Genomic DNA, 16496 nt, shown 5'->3' with positions numbered 1-16496 from the left:
GGTCGAACTCATGACCCCAAAATCAAGAGTTGCACACTCTTCTGACTAAACCAGCCAGGTGCCCCTATCCTCTTGCTTTTCTTAACCTAATATACATGTATATATCCCTAAAAATGTTTAGTCTTTTCTGTTTTTGAAATTTATATAAATGGAATATTATATTTACTCAACTGTGACTTCTTTCACTCAACACTGTTTCATCCATATAATTCATTCATTTTCACTGCTGCTTAATATACAATTGTCTGAATACATGGTTGGATATCCCTCCTCTTATGGATGGATATTTTGGCTCTCTTGTTTTTTGCTATTGCAAGAATGCTACTGTGAATGTTCCCAGACATGTCTCCTGGGGTACGTGTACAAGTGTTTCTCTAGTTGTAATTCTAGCTGTCACTAATTGGATAGAGTGGAATCATTAATTACATGCATGTTCAACTTCACTAGGCAGTTCTTAACAGTTTGGTGCGGTTAATGGCTGATAAAAATGTTGCAGTTTTGAAAACTTGGACAAGCTTCAAATGAAAAGGAGAGAATACACAGAGGATTTGGAGGGGAAGAAAACACTACTCATAATCACAGACAATATCGTTTACCATGCACAAAGCAAGTGTTCTAAGCAGAACGAGGGCGTTGGTGATGGCACCTCTGACTGCGGTAAACTTATCCATCTAAAACTTGGTCACGTTCCTCAGGCTGCTCTGCTTCCATCTTTCATTTTCAACCATCCTGTGTCCTCAGTCCTGAGTACCAGTGATCCAAAGACCAAAGTCCTGAGTCCTGAATACCAGTGATCTAAATATCAAGAGTTGCACGCTCCTCCGAGTGAACTGGCCAGGTCCCTTGGTCCTGAGTGCCAGTGATCCAAAGACCAGAGACAGTGAAATGAGCCCATTTTCTCTTTGAGAGAAAAGACCGAGACAAGCAAATCTAGGTCATCCATTGAGAGATGCAGACATTCCAGGAAACCCATGGTTCCAATCCCCAGTTGGAATGAAAGCCAATCTTGCAAATGCAGCTGCCTGACCAGCTGTTTCAGTTACTACATTCACCTGCTTCTGCCTCTCACACTACTTACTGGAAGGAATGTACATTGGTATAATCTTTTTTTCTTTTTAAGATTTTATTTATTTATTTGACAGAGACAGAGACAGCCAGAGAGAGAGGGAACACAAGCAGGGGGAGTGGGAGAGGAAGAAGCAGGCTCCTAGCGGAGGAGCCTGATGTGGGGCTCGATCCCAGATCGCCGGGATCACGCCCTGAGCCGAAGGCAGACACTTAACCGCTGTGCCACCCAGGCGCCCCTCATTGGTATAATCTTTTTGGAGGGCAATGTGTTACTGCCTATCAATAAATATTTAAAGCTATCAACCTCATAATTACACTAAATATTTGTTCTACAGAAACACTGGTACGAGTGCAAACAGATCTAAGGGTGTTCACTACAGTTTGTAATAACGAAAAACCGCAAACACCTAAAATTCCAGCAATAGGGGATGGATTAAATTACAGTGTAGTCACATAATGTGACACAATGAAGCTGTTTAAAAAAAAGAAAAAGTCCTACAGGAGAACCCGCTGCAGAACTATTTGTATGGCATGATCCCATTTTTATTTAAAAAAGTACATAAACATTTATGCATCCATGAACAGAAAACAGGAAGAAAACCACTTCATTATTAATAGTGGTTAACTCCAGAGTAGGAATAAGGAGAGCAGGGCTATTATAAGAATTAAATTTCTAAAAAGGGTATCATTTTACAAGGGGAAGAACTATAGAAAAGATCAACTGGATTCAACCTGAGCTTCCTTAGGGCAATACCTTTTTCAAAGGTTCTACATAAATATTCTAGCACCTAGCCCAGCATTTGACAGACACAGAGACCAATTACTTGACTAGTATGTGCGAGATGGAAGAACACATGCATGTACATGGACACACACACACACACACACACACACACACACAACCTCCGTTTAAGTATCTGCAGATTAGCAGAATCAGGGACACCTGGGTGGCTCAGTCGGTTAAGCATCTGCCTTCAGCTCAGGTCATGATCCCGGGGTCCTGGGATGGAGCCCCACATCGGGCTCCTGGCTCAGGGGTGAGCCTGCTTCTCCCTCTGCCCCTCCTCCACTTGTGCTTTCTCTCTCTGACAAATAAATAAATAAATAAAACCTTAAAAAAAAAAGATTAGTGGAATCATTGTAGTCAGGAACTCTTGTTTACAATAAAGGCTTGTTGAAGCAATGCTATTCAAGAGAACTTTGTGCAATGATGGTAACGTTCTCTATCTGTGCTGCCCAATATGGTAGCCACTAGACCAAATAGCTTTGAATATTGGATATGTGGCTAGTGCAGGGAAATAACTAATAAATAATATTACATTTTATTTAATTAATTTTAATTTAAATAGCACATGTGGCTAGTATCAGACAATGAAGATTTGAAGGATCTGTTGAAATATATAAAAAACATACACATACACAGAATTTTGCATACCATTTCAAGAGATCCAGGGATCTTCTGTAGCCCATCCATGTGTCCTTACATCAAATACCTTTGAGGCTGATTGAAAGAATGAGAATAGGGGCGCCTGGGTGGCACAGCGGTTAAGCGCCTGCCTTAGGCTCAGGGCGTGATCCTGGCGTTATAGGATCGAGCCCCACATCAGGCTCTTCCGCTATGAGCCTGCTTCTTCCTCTCCCACTCCCCCTGCTTGTGTTCCCTCTCTCGCTGGCTGTCTCTACCTCTGTCGAATAAATAAATAAAATCTTTAAAAAAAAAAAGAATGAGAATAAGATAAACAGGACTAGAGAGAGAAAGAATACAGAACTAAAGAGCTGAGATGGAAAATGTTACCATTCAGAACCCCAGAAGGCAAGAGATAAAGTATGGAGATAGCCTCCCACCACAGAGAACATTTACTCACTGCATATTAACTGTTTAGTCTTCCCCACAGTGGGCTGTACACTGCAGACTATATACTCCCTAAGAGCAGGGACCACATCTATCTTATTCACCATTATATACAAAGAGCCCTGTATAAACCTAGCACACAGTTGGTACTCAAATGTTTGCTGAATGAATTTTACCAGGCATCTGATTCTTGCCTGTCCTGGGAAACAAGAGCTCCTGAGTTAAGGAGGGTCTCTGTGATAAGAGAAATTGGCTGGCTCATGAGAGATAGAGATGGAGTTTTCACAAAGTTGAGCAGATACTCAGATCCATGAAACTCTTGTCTCCCCCAGGTTGTTCCTATCCCTTCTAGTTTGGACTCTTTGGTGATATATAAGCCATGCAAAGACTTCAGTAGTCAGTGACAGGGAGCCATACACAGAGGGCCAAATGTCTTCAAAGGCTTTCTCCTTGGATGTTTCCTCCTCTATTTCTCTACCTCTGGAATTTGCCTGCCTTCTCTCACATTGCCCCTCTACCTGTAATCCTTCTTTTATGTCTCTCCTGGGCCAATTCTAACTCAATCTTAAATGCTTCTTCCTCTGGGAAACCTGTGCTGGTACTTCCAGACAGAATTATGCCTTATCTTCACTGTTTCCCTTCGTATTTTGCACATTTCATCACATGTGCTCTACCATGGCAGGGCCTAGTTACTTATTTTTGTATCCCAGCATTAAATAATGTTTGGCATATAATAGGGGGCCATCAACCAGTGTGGATCACTGAAAGAACATAAACTCAATTGTTTTTCCCCACCCACACCACCACTGCTTACTGTGTGCTGATCAAAGTCTACAGATTAGGTGTTAATGAGTCTGTCTCATTCACCCTGAAGAAGCCTGAAAACAAAAAGTCAGGGTTCTCTTTATGGGTACTCCAAAGAAATAGGAAATACATGACAGATATATAACAAAAGGAACAGAAAGGAGAAAGCTTCCACCTGAACCGAAGTCAAAAGGCTGACCAGGCAGAAACGCAGGACAAGAGACAAGCAGTAAGAACATCCTCAACATGGTAGAGGGAATTTATGAAAACCCCACAGCTAACATCATACAACTGTGAAAGACTGAAAACCTTCCCCCTAAGCCGTGAACAAGACAAAGACACCCACTTTCACTCCGCTACTTCTATTCAACATTGTAGTGGAATCACAATGAAATATCCAGAGCAACTGGACAGAAAAAGAAATAAAAGGCATCCAATTGGAAAAAGAAGTAGTAAAATTATCTCTAGTCTCAGATGACACGAAAGAAAATATACAAACCCACATACATTTTAAGAATCCACACACAAAAAATTAATAAGCTAATAAATTCAGCAAAGTTTGCAGGATTAAAAAAAATCAATGCAAAAATCATTTGTAATTCTATACACTATCAATGAACAATCCAAACATAAAATTAAGAAAACAATTTATTTTATTATTTTGGGGCATTTTAAATAGTATCAAAAAGAATAAGATATGTGGGAATAAATTTAACCAAGGAGGTATAAGACTTGTGCACTAGAAATGACAAAACATTGCTGGAAGAAATTAAAGATCTAAAAAAAAAAGGAAAGACATCCCATTTTCATGAATTGTAAGACTTAATAATGTTAAGATGGTAATACTACCTAAAAATAATTTATAGGTTCGATGCGATCCCTATCAAATTCCTGTTAGCCTCACAGGCAACAAAAGCAAAAATAGACAAAGGGATAAATCAAACTTAGAAACTTTTGTGAATCAAAGGACATAATCAGGGGCGCCTGGGTGGCTCAGTCATTAAGCATCTACCTTCGGCTCAGGGCGTGATCCCGGTGTTCTGGGATTGAGCCCCGCATCGGGCTTCTCCACTGGGAGCCTTCCTCTCCCACTCCCCCTGCTTGTGTTCCCTCTCTCGCTGGCTGTCTCTCTCTGTCAAATAAATAAATAAAATCTTTAAAAAACCAAACCAAAATAAAACAAAACAAAAAAAAACAAAGGACATAATGAAGAGAACAAAAGGTAACCTATGGAATGGGAGAAAATATTTGCAAATCATTTATCTGATAAGAGGTTAACATCCAGAATATGTAAAGAACTACAATTCAACAGCAAAAAAAATCAAACAACCTGACTGAAAAATGCATAAAGGACTTGAATAGACGTTTCTCCAAATGACATACAAAAGGCCAACAAGCAAATGAAAACATGTTCAATTCACTAATCATCAGGGAAATGCAAACCAAAACTACAATGAAGTAACACCTCATATTCATAAAAAGAAAACCCAAAAAATAAAAAATAACAAGTGTTAGCAAGGATGTGGAGAAATTGGAACACTTCCGCATTATTAATAGGATTGTAAAATGGTGGAAATGGTATGGAAAACAGTATGGTGGTTCCTCAAAAAATTAAAAATAGAGGGGTGCCTGAGTGGTTCAGTCGGTTAAGTGTCCAACTCTTGGTTTCAGCTCAGGTCATTGATCTCAGGGTTGTGGTATTGAGCCCCATGTGGGGCTCTATGCTCAGTAGTCTGCTTCTCTCTCTCTCTCCCTCTGCCCCTCCCCCTACTCCTGCACCCTCTTGCTTTCTCTCTCTCAAATAAGTAAATAAATGTTTAAAAAAATTAAAAATAGTGGGGCACCTGGGTGGCTCAGTCGGTTGGGCGTCTGCCTTGGCTCAGGTCATGATCCTGGGGTCCTGGGATCGACCCTGGCATTGGGCTCCCTGCTCAGTGGAGAGCCTGCTTCTCCCTCTCCCTCTGCCCCTCCCCCGCTCATGCGAGCTTTCACGCGCATTCTGTCTCTCTCGCTTGCAAATAAATAAATAAATCTTTAAAAAAAATGAAAACAGAAATACCATATGATCTAGCAATCCTATTTCCCTTTTTATACCCAAAAGAATTGAATGCAGGATCTAGCAATCCTATTTCTGGATATATACCCAAAAGAATTGAATGCAGTCTTAAAAAGATATTTGCACATCTATGTTCACAGGAACACAGGAGAAATAGCATAGGAGTTATTCATGATAGCCAAGAGGTGGAAGCAGCCCAAGTGCCCATCAGCAGATGAGTAGATAAACAAAATATGGTATGTTACTCAACCTTTAAAAGGAAGAGATCCCATCACAAGCTACAACATGGATGAACCTTGAGAACATTAAGTGAAATGAGCCAATTGCAAAAAGACAAGTACTGTATGATTCCACTTATAGAAGGTGTGGTCTTCATTCCTGTTCCTGGCAGAGCTCCTAAGACCCTAGGGATTCCCTAAGTGATGAGAGTGATGAAGGTATCTTTTGTTACTTATAACACACCCATTTCAACCACACTTCTGAGTTCGTTAATGCGGTGACTTTTGGAAAGCACTTAAGGATGGGGGATGATTGGCCAGGAGAAGCAACTCTGTTGATATGAGGATTGGAATTTTCAGCCCACTTACTAACATGGTGGGGGTTGTGCGTAGGGAACTGGATTAATTTAATAACCAGTGGCCAATGATTTAATCAATCGTGCCTACGTAATGAACCACCCATAAAGATCCTAAATGACTAGGTTCAGAGAGCTTCTGGGTTGGTGACAAGAAGGCATTCACATGCCAGGGGATGGCACACCCCAAACCCTACAGGGTCAGAGACTTCTGTGCTCAGGACCCTTCAAGACTTTGCCCTATGTGTCTTGTCATCTAGCTGTGCATTCATATCCTTTAATATTCTTTTTCTTTCTTTTTTAAAGATTTTATTTATCCATTTGACAGAAAAAGTGAGAAAACACAAGCAGGGAGAGCAGCAGAGGGAAAGGGAGAAGCAGGCTCCCTGCCAAGCAAGACCCTGGGATCATGATCCAAGCCAAAGGCTGACACTTAACCAACTCAGCCACCCAGGCACCCCATATCCTTCAATATTCTTTGTAATAAACCAATAATCTAGTAAGTAAACTGTTCTTAAGTTCTGTGAGCCATTCTAGTAAATAACTGAACCCAAGGAGAGGGTTGTGGGAACCTGATTTCTGGTTGGTCAGAAGCACAGGTGACAACCTGGACCTGCAATGGGCATCTGACGTGGAGCAGTCTTGTGGGACTGAACTCTTAACCTGTGGGATCTGATGCTATCTCTAGGTAGACAGTGTCAGAATTGAGTTAAACTGTAGGACACCCAGCTGGCGTTGGGAGAATTGCTTGGTGTGGGGAAATTCCCCACACATTTGAAGTACAGCGTATTTTGTGAATAGTAAGTAAAGGAAAACAATTTTTTTTCCGGTATCTAAAACAGTCAAACACATAGAAGCAGAGAGTAGGGGGGCAGGGGGAAATAGGAAATTGTTATTCAATGTATATAAAGTTTTAGTAATGTGAGTTCTAGAGATCTGCGGTACAACATTGCGCCTATAGTTAACTGTACAGTACTGTACACGTAGAAATTTGTTAAGGGGTAGATCTCATGTTGTGTTCTTACTGCAATAAAAAAAAAAGAAATTAAAACTTGTTAATCAAAGGAAGGATACATGGTATCAATAAAATGTATAGACAACTTACAAAATAGGAGAAAATCTTTGAAAATCATGTATCTGATAAGGGTCTTCTATCCAGAATATGTGAAGAACTCTTATAACTCAACAACAAAACACAAACAGCCCAATTTAAAAATGGGCAAAAGACTTGAATAGACATTTCTCCAAAGATATATAAATGGCCAGGAAGCACATGCAAACATGCTCAGAGATGCTGAACAGGGAAACGCAAATCAAAACCACAATGCAAGAACACTTCACTCCCACTAGGCTAATTATAATCAGAACAATGAAAATAGCAAGTATTGGTGAGGATATGGGGAAAATGAAACCCTTGTGCATTGCCAGGGGGAATGTAAAATGGCTCAGCCACTGTGGAAAACAGTTTGGTGAGTCTTCAAAAAGTTAAAAATAGAATTACCATATGACCCAGCAGTTCCGCTCCTTAGTATACCTGAAAGAAGTGGAAACATAGGGGTGCCTGGGTGGCTCAGTCATTAAGTGTCTGCCTTTGGCTCAGGTCATGATCCCAGGATCCTGGAATTAAGCCCTGCGCCGGGCTCCCTGCTCAGTGGGAAGCCTGCTTCTCCTTCTCTCACTCCCCCTGCTTATGTTCCCTCTCACGGTCTCTTTCTCTGTCAAATAAATAAAATCTTGAAAAAAAAAAAAGAACTGAGAACAATCCCATACCCATTGAAAGTCTCTAATAAAAATCTTAAAAAAAGAAAAAGAAAAAGGAATGAAGTACTGATACATGCTATAAATTGGACAGACCTTAAAAACATTATGCTAAGCAAAAGAAGACAGACATATACTGTATGATTCGATTTATATGAAAAGTCCAGAATAGGCAAATTCATAGAGACAGAAAGTAGATTAATGGTCACTAGAGCTAGGAGAAAGGGGATCCGAAGAGTGACTGTTTAATGGGTATGGGTTTCCTTTGGGTGATGGAAATGTTTTCAAACTAGACAAGAGGTGATATTGCACAACCGTGTGAATGTACTAAATGTCACTAAACTGTGTATCTTAAGACGGCTAATTGTACATTACGTGAATTTTACCTCGATTTAAAAAAAAATTAAGAAAACCAGACATACAAGGTGTCAGAAAAAGGGATATATTTACAAACCAACAAGTTCCCTAACTCTAGCTAGAGGGAGAGGAAAGGAGGAGGTAGAGAGTATAAGGAGATCCTAAGAGCCCAAGCTCACTCCTGTAGAAACCCTGAGTACCAGCCCATGGGGTCAGCTCCTACTCCATGGCCCATTCCTCTTCCAACTCAAGCATCAATCCCTCCACTGGCCATAGCCCTCAGTCTTCTTGCCAGTCATCCTGTGCCCAGGTAGGCATGGGTGAAAAGTACTCAAACCCTGGCCCTTTATAGCGCAGAGCATGCAAGAACATCACAAGGTCCTGGGGCAAGGGGTCCTGTCGCACCAGCCGGCACTCTGCACAGAGGGGGTCTATCTCTTGAGTCACAACATCCGTTTCAGCTGTCTTCTCTGGTGCCAAGGCCATCGTGTCCAGATTCTGAGGAGCTGCCTCGACTGCTCCATCCATCTTCTGGGCAGATGTAGCCAACTCTTCTAGGTGGTCCTTGCCCAGCTCTGAGGAGGGAGCTGTAGAGTCTATGAGTCCTGGGGACAGATCGCCCTCACAGAGATCTAGCACATCCAGGCTCTGTTTGGCCTGGTGCTCTGCCACAAGGTCCCGAAGCACTTCCTCATCTGTCTTGGGAATATGGCCGCCCCGGCCCCGGGAGGGGCCCCATGCAACTGAGTTGTAGATGGGGTCATTGAGGATGGGATGGCCCAGGAACTGGAGGTGGACTCGGATCTGGTGAGTGCGGCCTGTGAGTGGCCGGCACCGTACCACACTGGAGTGTCCATTGTAGCTCAGTCTCTGGAACACTGTCTCACAGGGCTTGCCCCGAGCATCTACGCGGCACACCCCTACCTTGTAAGATACCACCAAGATGGGCTCCTTGCAGATCACTTCCTCAGTGGGGAACTCCCCCTCCACCCGGCACACGTACTCCTTCTCCAGCTACATAGGAGGAAAGAGGGAGAAAGTCAGCACGAAGCCTAAACTCATGAAGTTCAGATCCAATACAGTGGTGAGAAATGCATCAGTGTCAGACGGAAGAGGATTCAAACCCCAGCTCCACCATTTGCCTGCTGTATGATTCTGGGTACAACAGTTTGCCTCTTTAAATTCCATTAACTTGTCTAGAAAATATTAAGATTAGAAAAGCATTTACCTCACAGGACTGTTATAAGGATTCAGTAAGTTACACTCTAATGTACTTGGTACTGAGCCTGGTACACAGTAAACACTCACTAAATGTATCACAGTCAGACCCAGAGTTACAAGTCACTACATTTAACTCTTCTACCCAAGCCTCTTCCAACTTCATCCAGAATCTTTCTACCAAGTAGGCTCTCCCCACAATCTTAGAAATCTTAGTCATAAAAAACCAAACAAAACCAATAAACACCTTGGTCAGCCTGTCAGCACTTTAAAACTTCAAACTATCAAGAGACCCAGTGTACAAGCCACCTCTAAAGATCTTTTGAAACATAAGAGATAACAACCTGTCTTTCGCATTTTCAGTGTTGACCTTCCTGAGGATAGGAAGCTTGGCAAGATAACATGAAGGCCCACTTCACTAGAACTCAGTGACACACTTTTGATACAGAGCCCAGGAAGTGGCATGCAGGGGACAAAAGCCCAGCTCACCTGCCGGTCTCGAACCTGCTCATGAATTCTCTCCGAGACAGCCGCTGTCTTGGCAAACATGAGGACCCCGGAGGTAAGGCGGTCAAGCCGATGTAATGGGTGTAGCTCCTTGAGTTGGTGCTCCTTGCCCAGGATGAAGATGACAGTGTTGTGTCGGAAGCGGCCACAAGGGTGGACAGGAATGGAAGAAGGCTTGTCTACAACCACCACATCCTCATTCTCAGCTAGCAGGCGGACGGGCTCTGCTGTGACTGGTGGCTCGTGCCTGTGCACTCTGTTCCTCAAGAAGTCATTGTCCTGCAAATGACACAGGCAACTCATCAGACCAGAGACAAGCGATCTGTATGAACTTCACACAGCTTCCTGTTCCTTACTAACACAGAATGGTCACAGTACATCCTTAAGCAGAAAATACAGCACGCACAGTGTATTCATTTTGTAAAAATACAGACACACAGGCAGAGAGCAGGCTTTGAAAAAGTACTAGAAGGACATACACAAAAATGTCTTGGTGGTATTTCTGGGTGGTGGGATTACAAAAGTGTTTTGGTTTTATTTGTATTTTCTCTACAATAAAATTATATTTAAAAGGTAAGTTTTCTGGGGTGCCTGGGTAGCTCAGTTGGTTGAGAGTCCAGCTCTCGATTTCTGCCAGGGTCATGATCTCAGGGTGGTGGGTTCGAGCCCCACCTTGGGCTCCCTACTGGGAGGGGAGTCTACTTGGGCTTCTCTCCCTCTCCCTCTGCCCCTCCCCCTGCTCTCTGTCTCTAAATAAATAAATAGCTTTTTAAAAAATAAAAATAAATAAAAGGTAAAGTTTTCTAAAATGGAGGGGGGGAGCTCCATAAAATCATCACTAATTGTGACCTTGAACAAATAACACCAAGCTGTTAAGTCCAGACATCTGGTCTCTAGACTTGGATTTGCCACAGGCGCACTGCATGTCACTTAACTTCTCTGGGCCTCAGTTTCCTCATCTGTAAAATGTGAGGATTAGGCCATACCTGCACTTCTCAAAATTGGGATGGGAGAGGGGATTCAAACCACTCATTCCTCACCTGCTAAAATCACCTTGTCTCCCCTCACAAAAGAGCATTACTGACAGGGGTGTCTGGTAACTCTTAGCTGTGAGAATTTTAAAGGGTCAAAGCACTGGGCTAGAAAATTCTAATCTCTATACCCGACATTTCACAATTCTATCATATCAGGATCTATGATAAATAATTTAAGTAGTAGTTACAAGAACACAGGCTTTGGAGGTGACACTGTTGCAAGTACTTACCTCTCTGAAGTTTACCTTAGTTTTGTTTCGTCACAGGTAAAATGAGGTGGCAATACCTACCCCACAAGGCTGTCGTTAGCATTTAATGTTAAGTACATAAAATGCTTACCTCTGTGCCAGCACACAGTAAGGAGACATGAACAACAGGCTGTATTACTACTATTTGTACAGAGATCTACAACGCAACATAGCGATCAGTGCCAGTGCACAAAAGGAGCTTTAAGAATTCCAACTTCTGGAAACAAGGAACCCGCCCAGATGGAGGGGATATATGGGCCGAGTTGTGAAGCAGAGACTACTTTTGCGGCGACGGGATAAGAGAAGTGGGCTAGAAGAGTGTTCCGAGTGAAAGCGAAAACGCCTCCGAATTACCCCGATTTTACTCCAGTACCTATGCCCTATTAACTCTGAAAAGACCCCTGCCCCCTTTCCTCGCCCGCTTCCGGCCGGACCCATGAGGACTCCACCTTGAGCACAATGCTGAGGTCCTGCACCGGCTCCTCGTTGAGATGCAGGCGCCCCTCCCGGACTGCGGCCTCATAGTAGGCCAAGGGCTGGGCTCGGAATTCGGTGCTGAAGACGTGCAGCAAGCTGTGCCCCACCCAGCGGCCTTTACAGTAGGTCCGGAAGTCGAAGTAATAAGGCCGCACTTTGCGCAGGCCGCCTTCGAGGTAGTAGCTGGTCTCTGCAAAGTGCTCATCGCCGAAGCTCACCCCTGCCCGCCGCTTCTTCGGGGGTGGCACGACGCGCTCCCTGGTGGCGTCCCGTCGCTTCTTACGCTTGCCTGGGCCCGAAGCTGCAACCGGGGCCCGCTCCTCGCTCAGTGGGGTCTGCTTCCCGTCCTCCCGGGCCGGCTCCGGGCTCCCGGAGGGCCGCTCACCCCTCGCGTCGCCACTAGCGTCTCCGTTTTGTTGAGCCGGAGCCTTCAGCCCGGTCGCTGCCTCGGCCCCAGTCGCGAGTGTTTCCGCCATCGAACCCCAACAACTAGCCCAAATCCTGGCAGCGCTGAGGCGCCGGAGGTTGAGGTACCCTTGCAGAAGAACTGGGAGCCACGGGCGGCCACCGAGCCACATGACAACCCGATCCCAGATCCTGGGTCGCGGTGTGAGGACGTCACCGGGCAGCAGCCAATCAGCGAGGCCCAGTGTGGAGGCGGGGTCTGAGAAGAGATGGAGTGACGGAGGGAGTTGAATGAGTGGAGTTGGATGTGTTGAGTTGCAGGTGAGAGGCAGTGAGAGTGAATATGGGAGTTCAGTGGAGAGGCTGTGGGAATGACTCATCAAAAGTGTAGATTCCATGTAGATATGTTCAAAGCCCCTCGGGTCTGGAAAAACGAAAGGAGCTTATTCAAAACAAGTCAGAATGAGGATTGCTAAACTCTTGACTATACTAAGAGGCACTATGTTGTATACTTTAAAGGGTGAGTATTATAGTATGTGACTTATAACTCAATAAAGCTGTTATATATACATCTAAACACACACGCACACCCCAGAAGCAATGTCTTCACACCTGTCCTTCCTGAGAAGGATTAGAAAGCTCCATTTGCCTTTCATATGCTCCTGTCCCATTAAAACCGCAAGTGGGTCAGAAGATGTATTTCGTCAGCGTTCTTAAATTCAAAATACGAAATCAACTCTGGTTAACTTCATCAGAGAGGCAATTATTGAAAGGATATTAGTGCATCATAGAATACAGAGAGCTGGAGAACAGGCTCAGAAACAGAGACAAATCAAGAGAAGACAAGGCCTCTGAAAAACAGCTATATGACAAAAGGGTGAATTGTATGGAATGTGAATTCTATTTCAATAAAGTTTTTTTTTTTAAAAAAGAATGTTTTTCCTACTGTGTCTGAAGTGCAGACAGGGAATGAGATATTGGAATGTTCTAGAGAGGACGTCCTTGTGGGATTGTATAAAGCCCTGCTACTCAAAATGCGGTCTCTGGATCAGCAACATGGGAAACACCTGGCAACTTGTTGGAACTGCAGAATCTTGTTCCTTCTTTCCTCCTGACCTACTGAATGAGAATCTGTATTTTAACAATATCTTCAGATGGTATGTCTGCATATTAACATTTGAGACTCACTGGTATAGACCATGTAGAGTAGACATTTGTCATATTTTTTGGATATCCAGCATCTTCTCAACACTCTTCTTTTGTGTGAGGAATTTCCCACATTATAAGATGTGGAAACTGGAAACTGGCCTTCCCAGATTCCCTTGCAGCTTGGGCATTCATCCCCTGGGCTCCATTGATCAGTCAGGGCCTTTAGTTCAGAGGCACACAGCAGAGGAAGCAGGCACAGTGTAGAGCCCATGTGGGACAAGATAGCATTGGAAACATCTGATTCGAAGGGCTAACAGTAGGGGAGATTCTTGTGTCCAGTGGTCAGTCAGCAATGCCAGCTGCAGTATCTATGTTCATTGGGGTATTCCCTGAGCAGTTCCTTGGTAAGGTTTAGACACTGTTCCTGGCTGTATAGACCTGAAACATGACTCTCTGGCCCATCTTGAGATTCTGTGAACTACTTAGTGTCCTTTAATCTTGTCTGTACAATGGAGTAAACATTAGTCACATGTGGCTATTTAAATTTAAATTAAGTAAAATGAAAGAAAAATTAAAATTCAGTTCTTAAGCTGCACAAACTACATTTCGAGTGCTCAATAGCCACATGAAATTAGTGGCTACCTTATCGGACAGCTCAGATACAGAAAATTTCTATCAGCACAGAAAGTTCTATTGGACAGAGCAGTTTAATAATCAATTTCTTTTACTGCTTCAACTAGTTAAATGAATTCTATTGTTTGAACTAAGAACTCCAACCACCTCACTATGATAAGGATTTAAGTCTTTATTGTAAAAGCAATGGGAAATCATCAGAGTTTTTCGGGTGTGTGTGTGTGTGTGTGTGTGTGTGTGTGTGTGACATGATCAGGTCTCTATTTCCGAAAGATCACCTTTGTTTCAACATGAAGGAGGAACTGAAAAGGGAATCACAAGCTCTAGCTCCAGTTCATTGTAGTTTGATCATGAGAGTTCTAATTCAAATATTCACATACCTAACAGATTTTGAACATTTGCCAGGCATCTTTTTTTTTTTTTAAGATTTTATTTATTTATTCGACAGAGAGAGAGACAGCCAGCAAGAGAGGGAACACAAGCAGGGGGAGTGGGAGAGGAAGAAGGCTCATAGCGGAAAAGCCTGACGTGGGGCTTGATCCCAGAACTCCAGGATCACGCCCTGAGACGAAGGCAGACGCTTAACCGCTGGGCCACCCAGGTGCCCCTGCCAGGCATCTTTTGGCTCTGGAGATACAGAGGTAAGAAAGACATGGTTCCTGATCTCAATGAAGGCCTATGCTGGTTAAGCATACAAATAAAAACATATTTGTGCTAGGTTACGCTGTGGTTAATGCAGAGTCTGAGACAGAGGAATGTGACCGCCCTCATGTGGCTTCCCCGTATGAACAGTCCTTGGGGAGTGGGAGATCACCATGGCTTTGCAAGTCCAGGATCTTGTTTCAAGTTATTCAGCACACCCACTAATTAAACTTAGAGGACATCAGTGAATCTGTAAGGGTGCCAATTTGATAATTTACAACTGTAACTTTAAGTTAGAAAATGTATTCCATCTTATACCAGCTACTACTTGTGCCAAATGTTAAAGACACCCTCATTCTTTTTTTTTTTAAATGTATTTATTTATTTGAGAGAGAGAGTACACTAACACAAAGGGAGAAGCAGACTCCGCGCTGAGAGAGAACCAGACATGGGACTTGAACCCATGACCCTGAGATCATGACCTGAGCCAAAGGCAGATGTTTAACTGACTGAGCCACCCAGGCACCCAAGACACCCTCATCCTTGTTCAAAATATTTGAGAGGCCACATTTGAAATCAAGAGTTTGTTTGGTGAGCAGAAAATCAGAGAAAAGGGTGTGAGTTGAAAGGTCATGGAGTAGCTTGATGAAGCACCTGTAAACCTATGACAGTGAGCCTTTCTATGAATCAGATGCTGCCAGATTCATGTCTTCAGTTCTGCTGGCAGGTGGAGGACTCTGGGGAATCTCTCATTCATAGACTTGACCTCCAACCCCCTACTTATTTTCTATGAATAAGCACTGAAAAAATCTTGTCTATTATTTGCTCCTTTGCTTCCTAATCTTCTTGCTTTCCACTTTCTTCTGTGTGCATATGCTCTCTAAGGATGGTTATAAATATGAACCCAGAGTTCCTCAGAGTTCCCTCTTACGTGGTGGTAGTAATTACCACCATAGCCACATAGATTGGCTTTGGACACATCTAAAGGGTATGGCCTCAGCCAAGTTATATCTACTGATGGTTGGCTGATGTCTTGGTAATATGTTTTTTTGGGAGAGAGTAACTGGCCCTCGAAATTGGGGGTGGAGAGTGGGGGAGGGACGGTTTCATCATAGGGAAATGATAAGCCCTGAAAGATATCAAAAGTCATCGTCATCATCATTTTTTTTTTTTTAAGTAGTCTCTATGCCCAGCGTGGAGCCCAATGCAGCGCTCAAACTCACAACCCCGAGATCAAGATCTGAGCTGAGATCAGGAGTTATATGCTTAACTGACAGGACCACCCAAGCGCCCCAAAGGTCATCTCCTTTAAAAAAAACTCTGACACACTCCCTTACCAATCTCTCCTTCGTGTACACTGGCCACACTTCTGTCATATCTTCTATAACTCTTTGCTGTTATTTGTAAAATTGTCCGCCCCTATGGCGCGCCCTTCCACATTTAGCTGTAAAGACCTTTGGGAACCATACCTACGCTTACCGGTCTTGAATTCCCATTTAACACAACTAGAACACAACAGGAGGAGCTCCGTGTCTATTGACTACATGAATAAAAGAAAGCCTCACAACTTGGCTAACGCGACCTGGGTCTCCTGTAAGAGTAAGGAAAGTAGTCTCCTTTCCCATCCCAGCCGCCCGAGTGCTCTAATTTGGGTAGCAAAGGGGTGAAATTTTCAGAGACAAACACCAACCCAGAGGATTGCCCAGGAGGTGAA

General features: G+C 43.4%; 1 protein-coding gene across 1 annotated transcript; it reads right to left on the bottom strand.

Annotated features, from left to right (window-relative positions):
* Positions 1-8540: 8540 nt before the first annotated feature.
* On the bottom strand, positions 8541-12557 carry RPUSD2 (RNA pseudouridine synthase domain containing 2). Its single transcript, XM_026480010.4, has 3 exons — positions 11926-12557; positions 10177-10473; positions 8541-9483 (listed from the first exon to the last, which is right to left on the bottom strand). Exons 1-3 carry the CDS (start codon positions 12529-12531, stop codon positions 8749-8751), a joined length of 1638 nt encoding a protein of 545 aa, XP_026335795.3. The 5' UTR covers positions 12532-12557; the 3' UTR covers positions 8541-8748.
* Positions 12558-16496: the final 3939 nt, after the last annotated feature.

This window comes from Ursus arctos, unplaced genomic scaffold (genome assembly GCF_023065955.2).
Source record: "Ursus arctos isolate Adak ecotype North America unplaced genomic scaffold, UrsArc2.0 scaffold_36, whole genome shotgun sequence".
Lineage (NCBI taxonomy): Eukaryota > Metazoa > Chordata > Mammalia > Carnivora > Ursidae > Ursus > Ursus arctos.
Note: the sequence above shows the minus strand (reverse complement) of the source record. Positions and strands in the feature narration are given on the sequence as shown.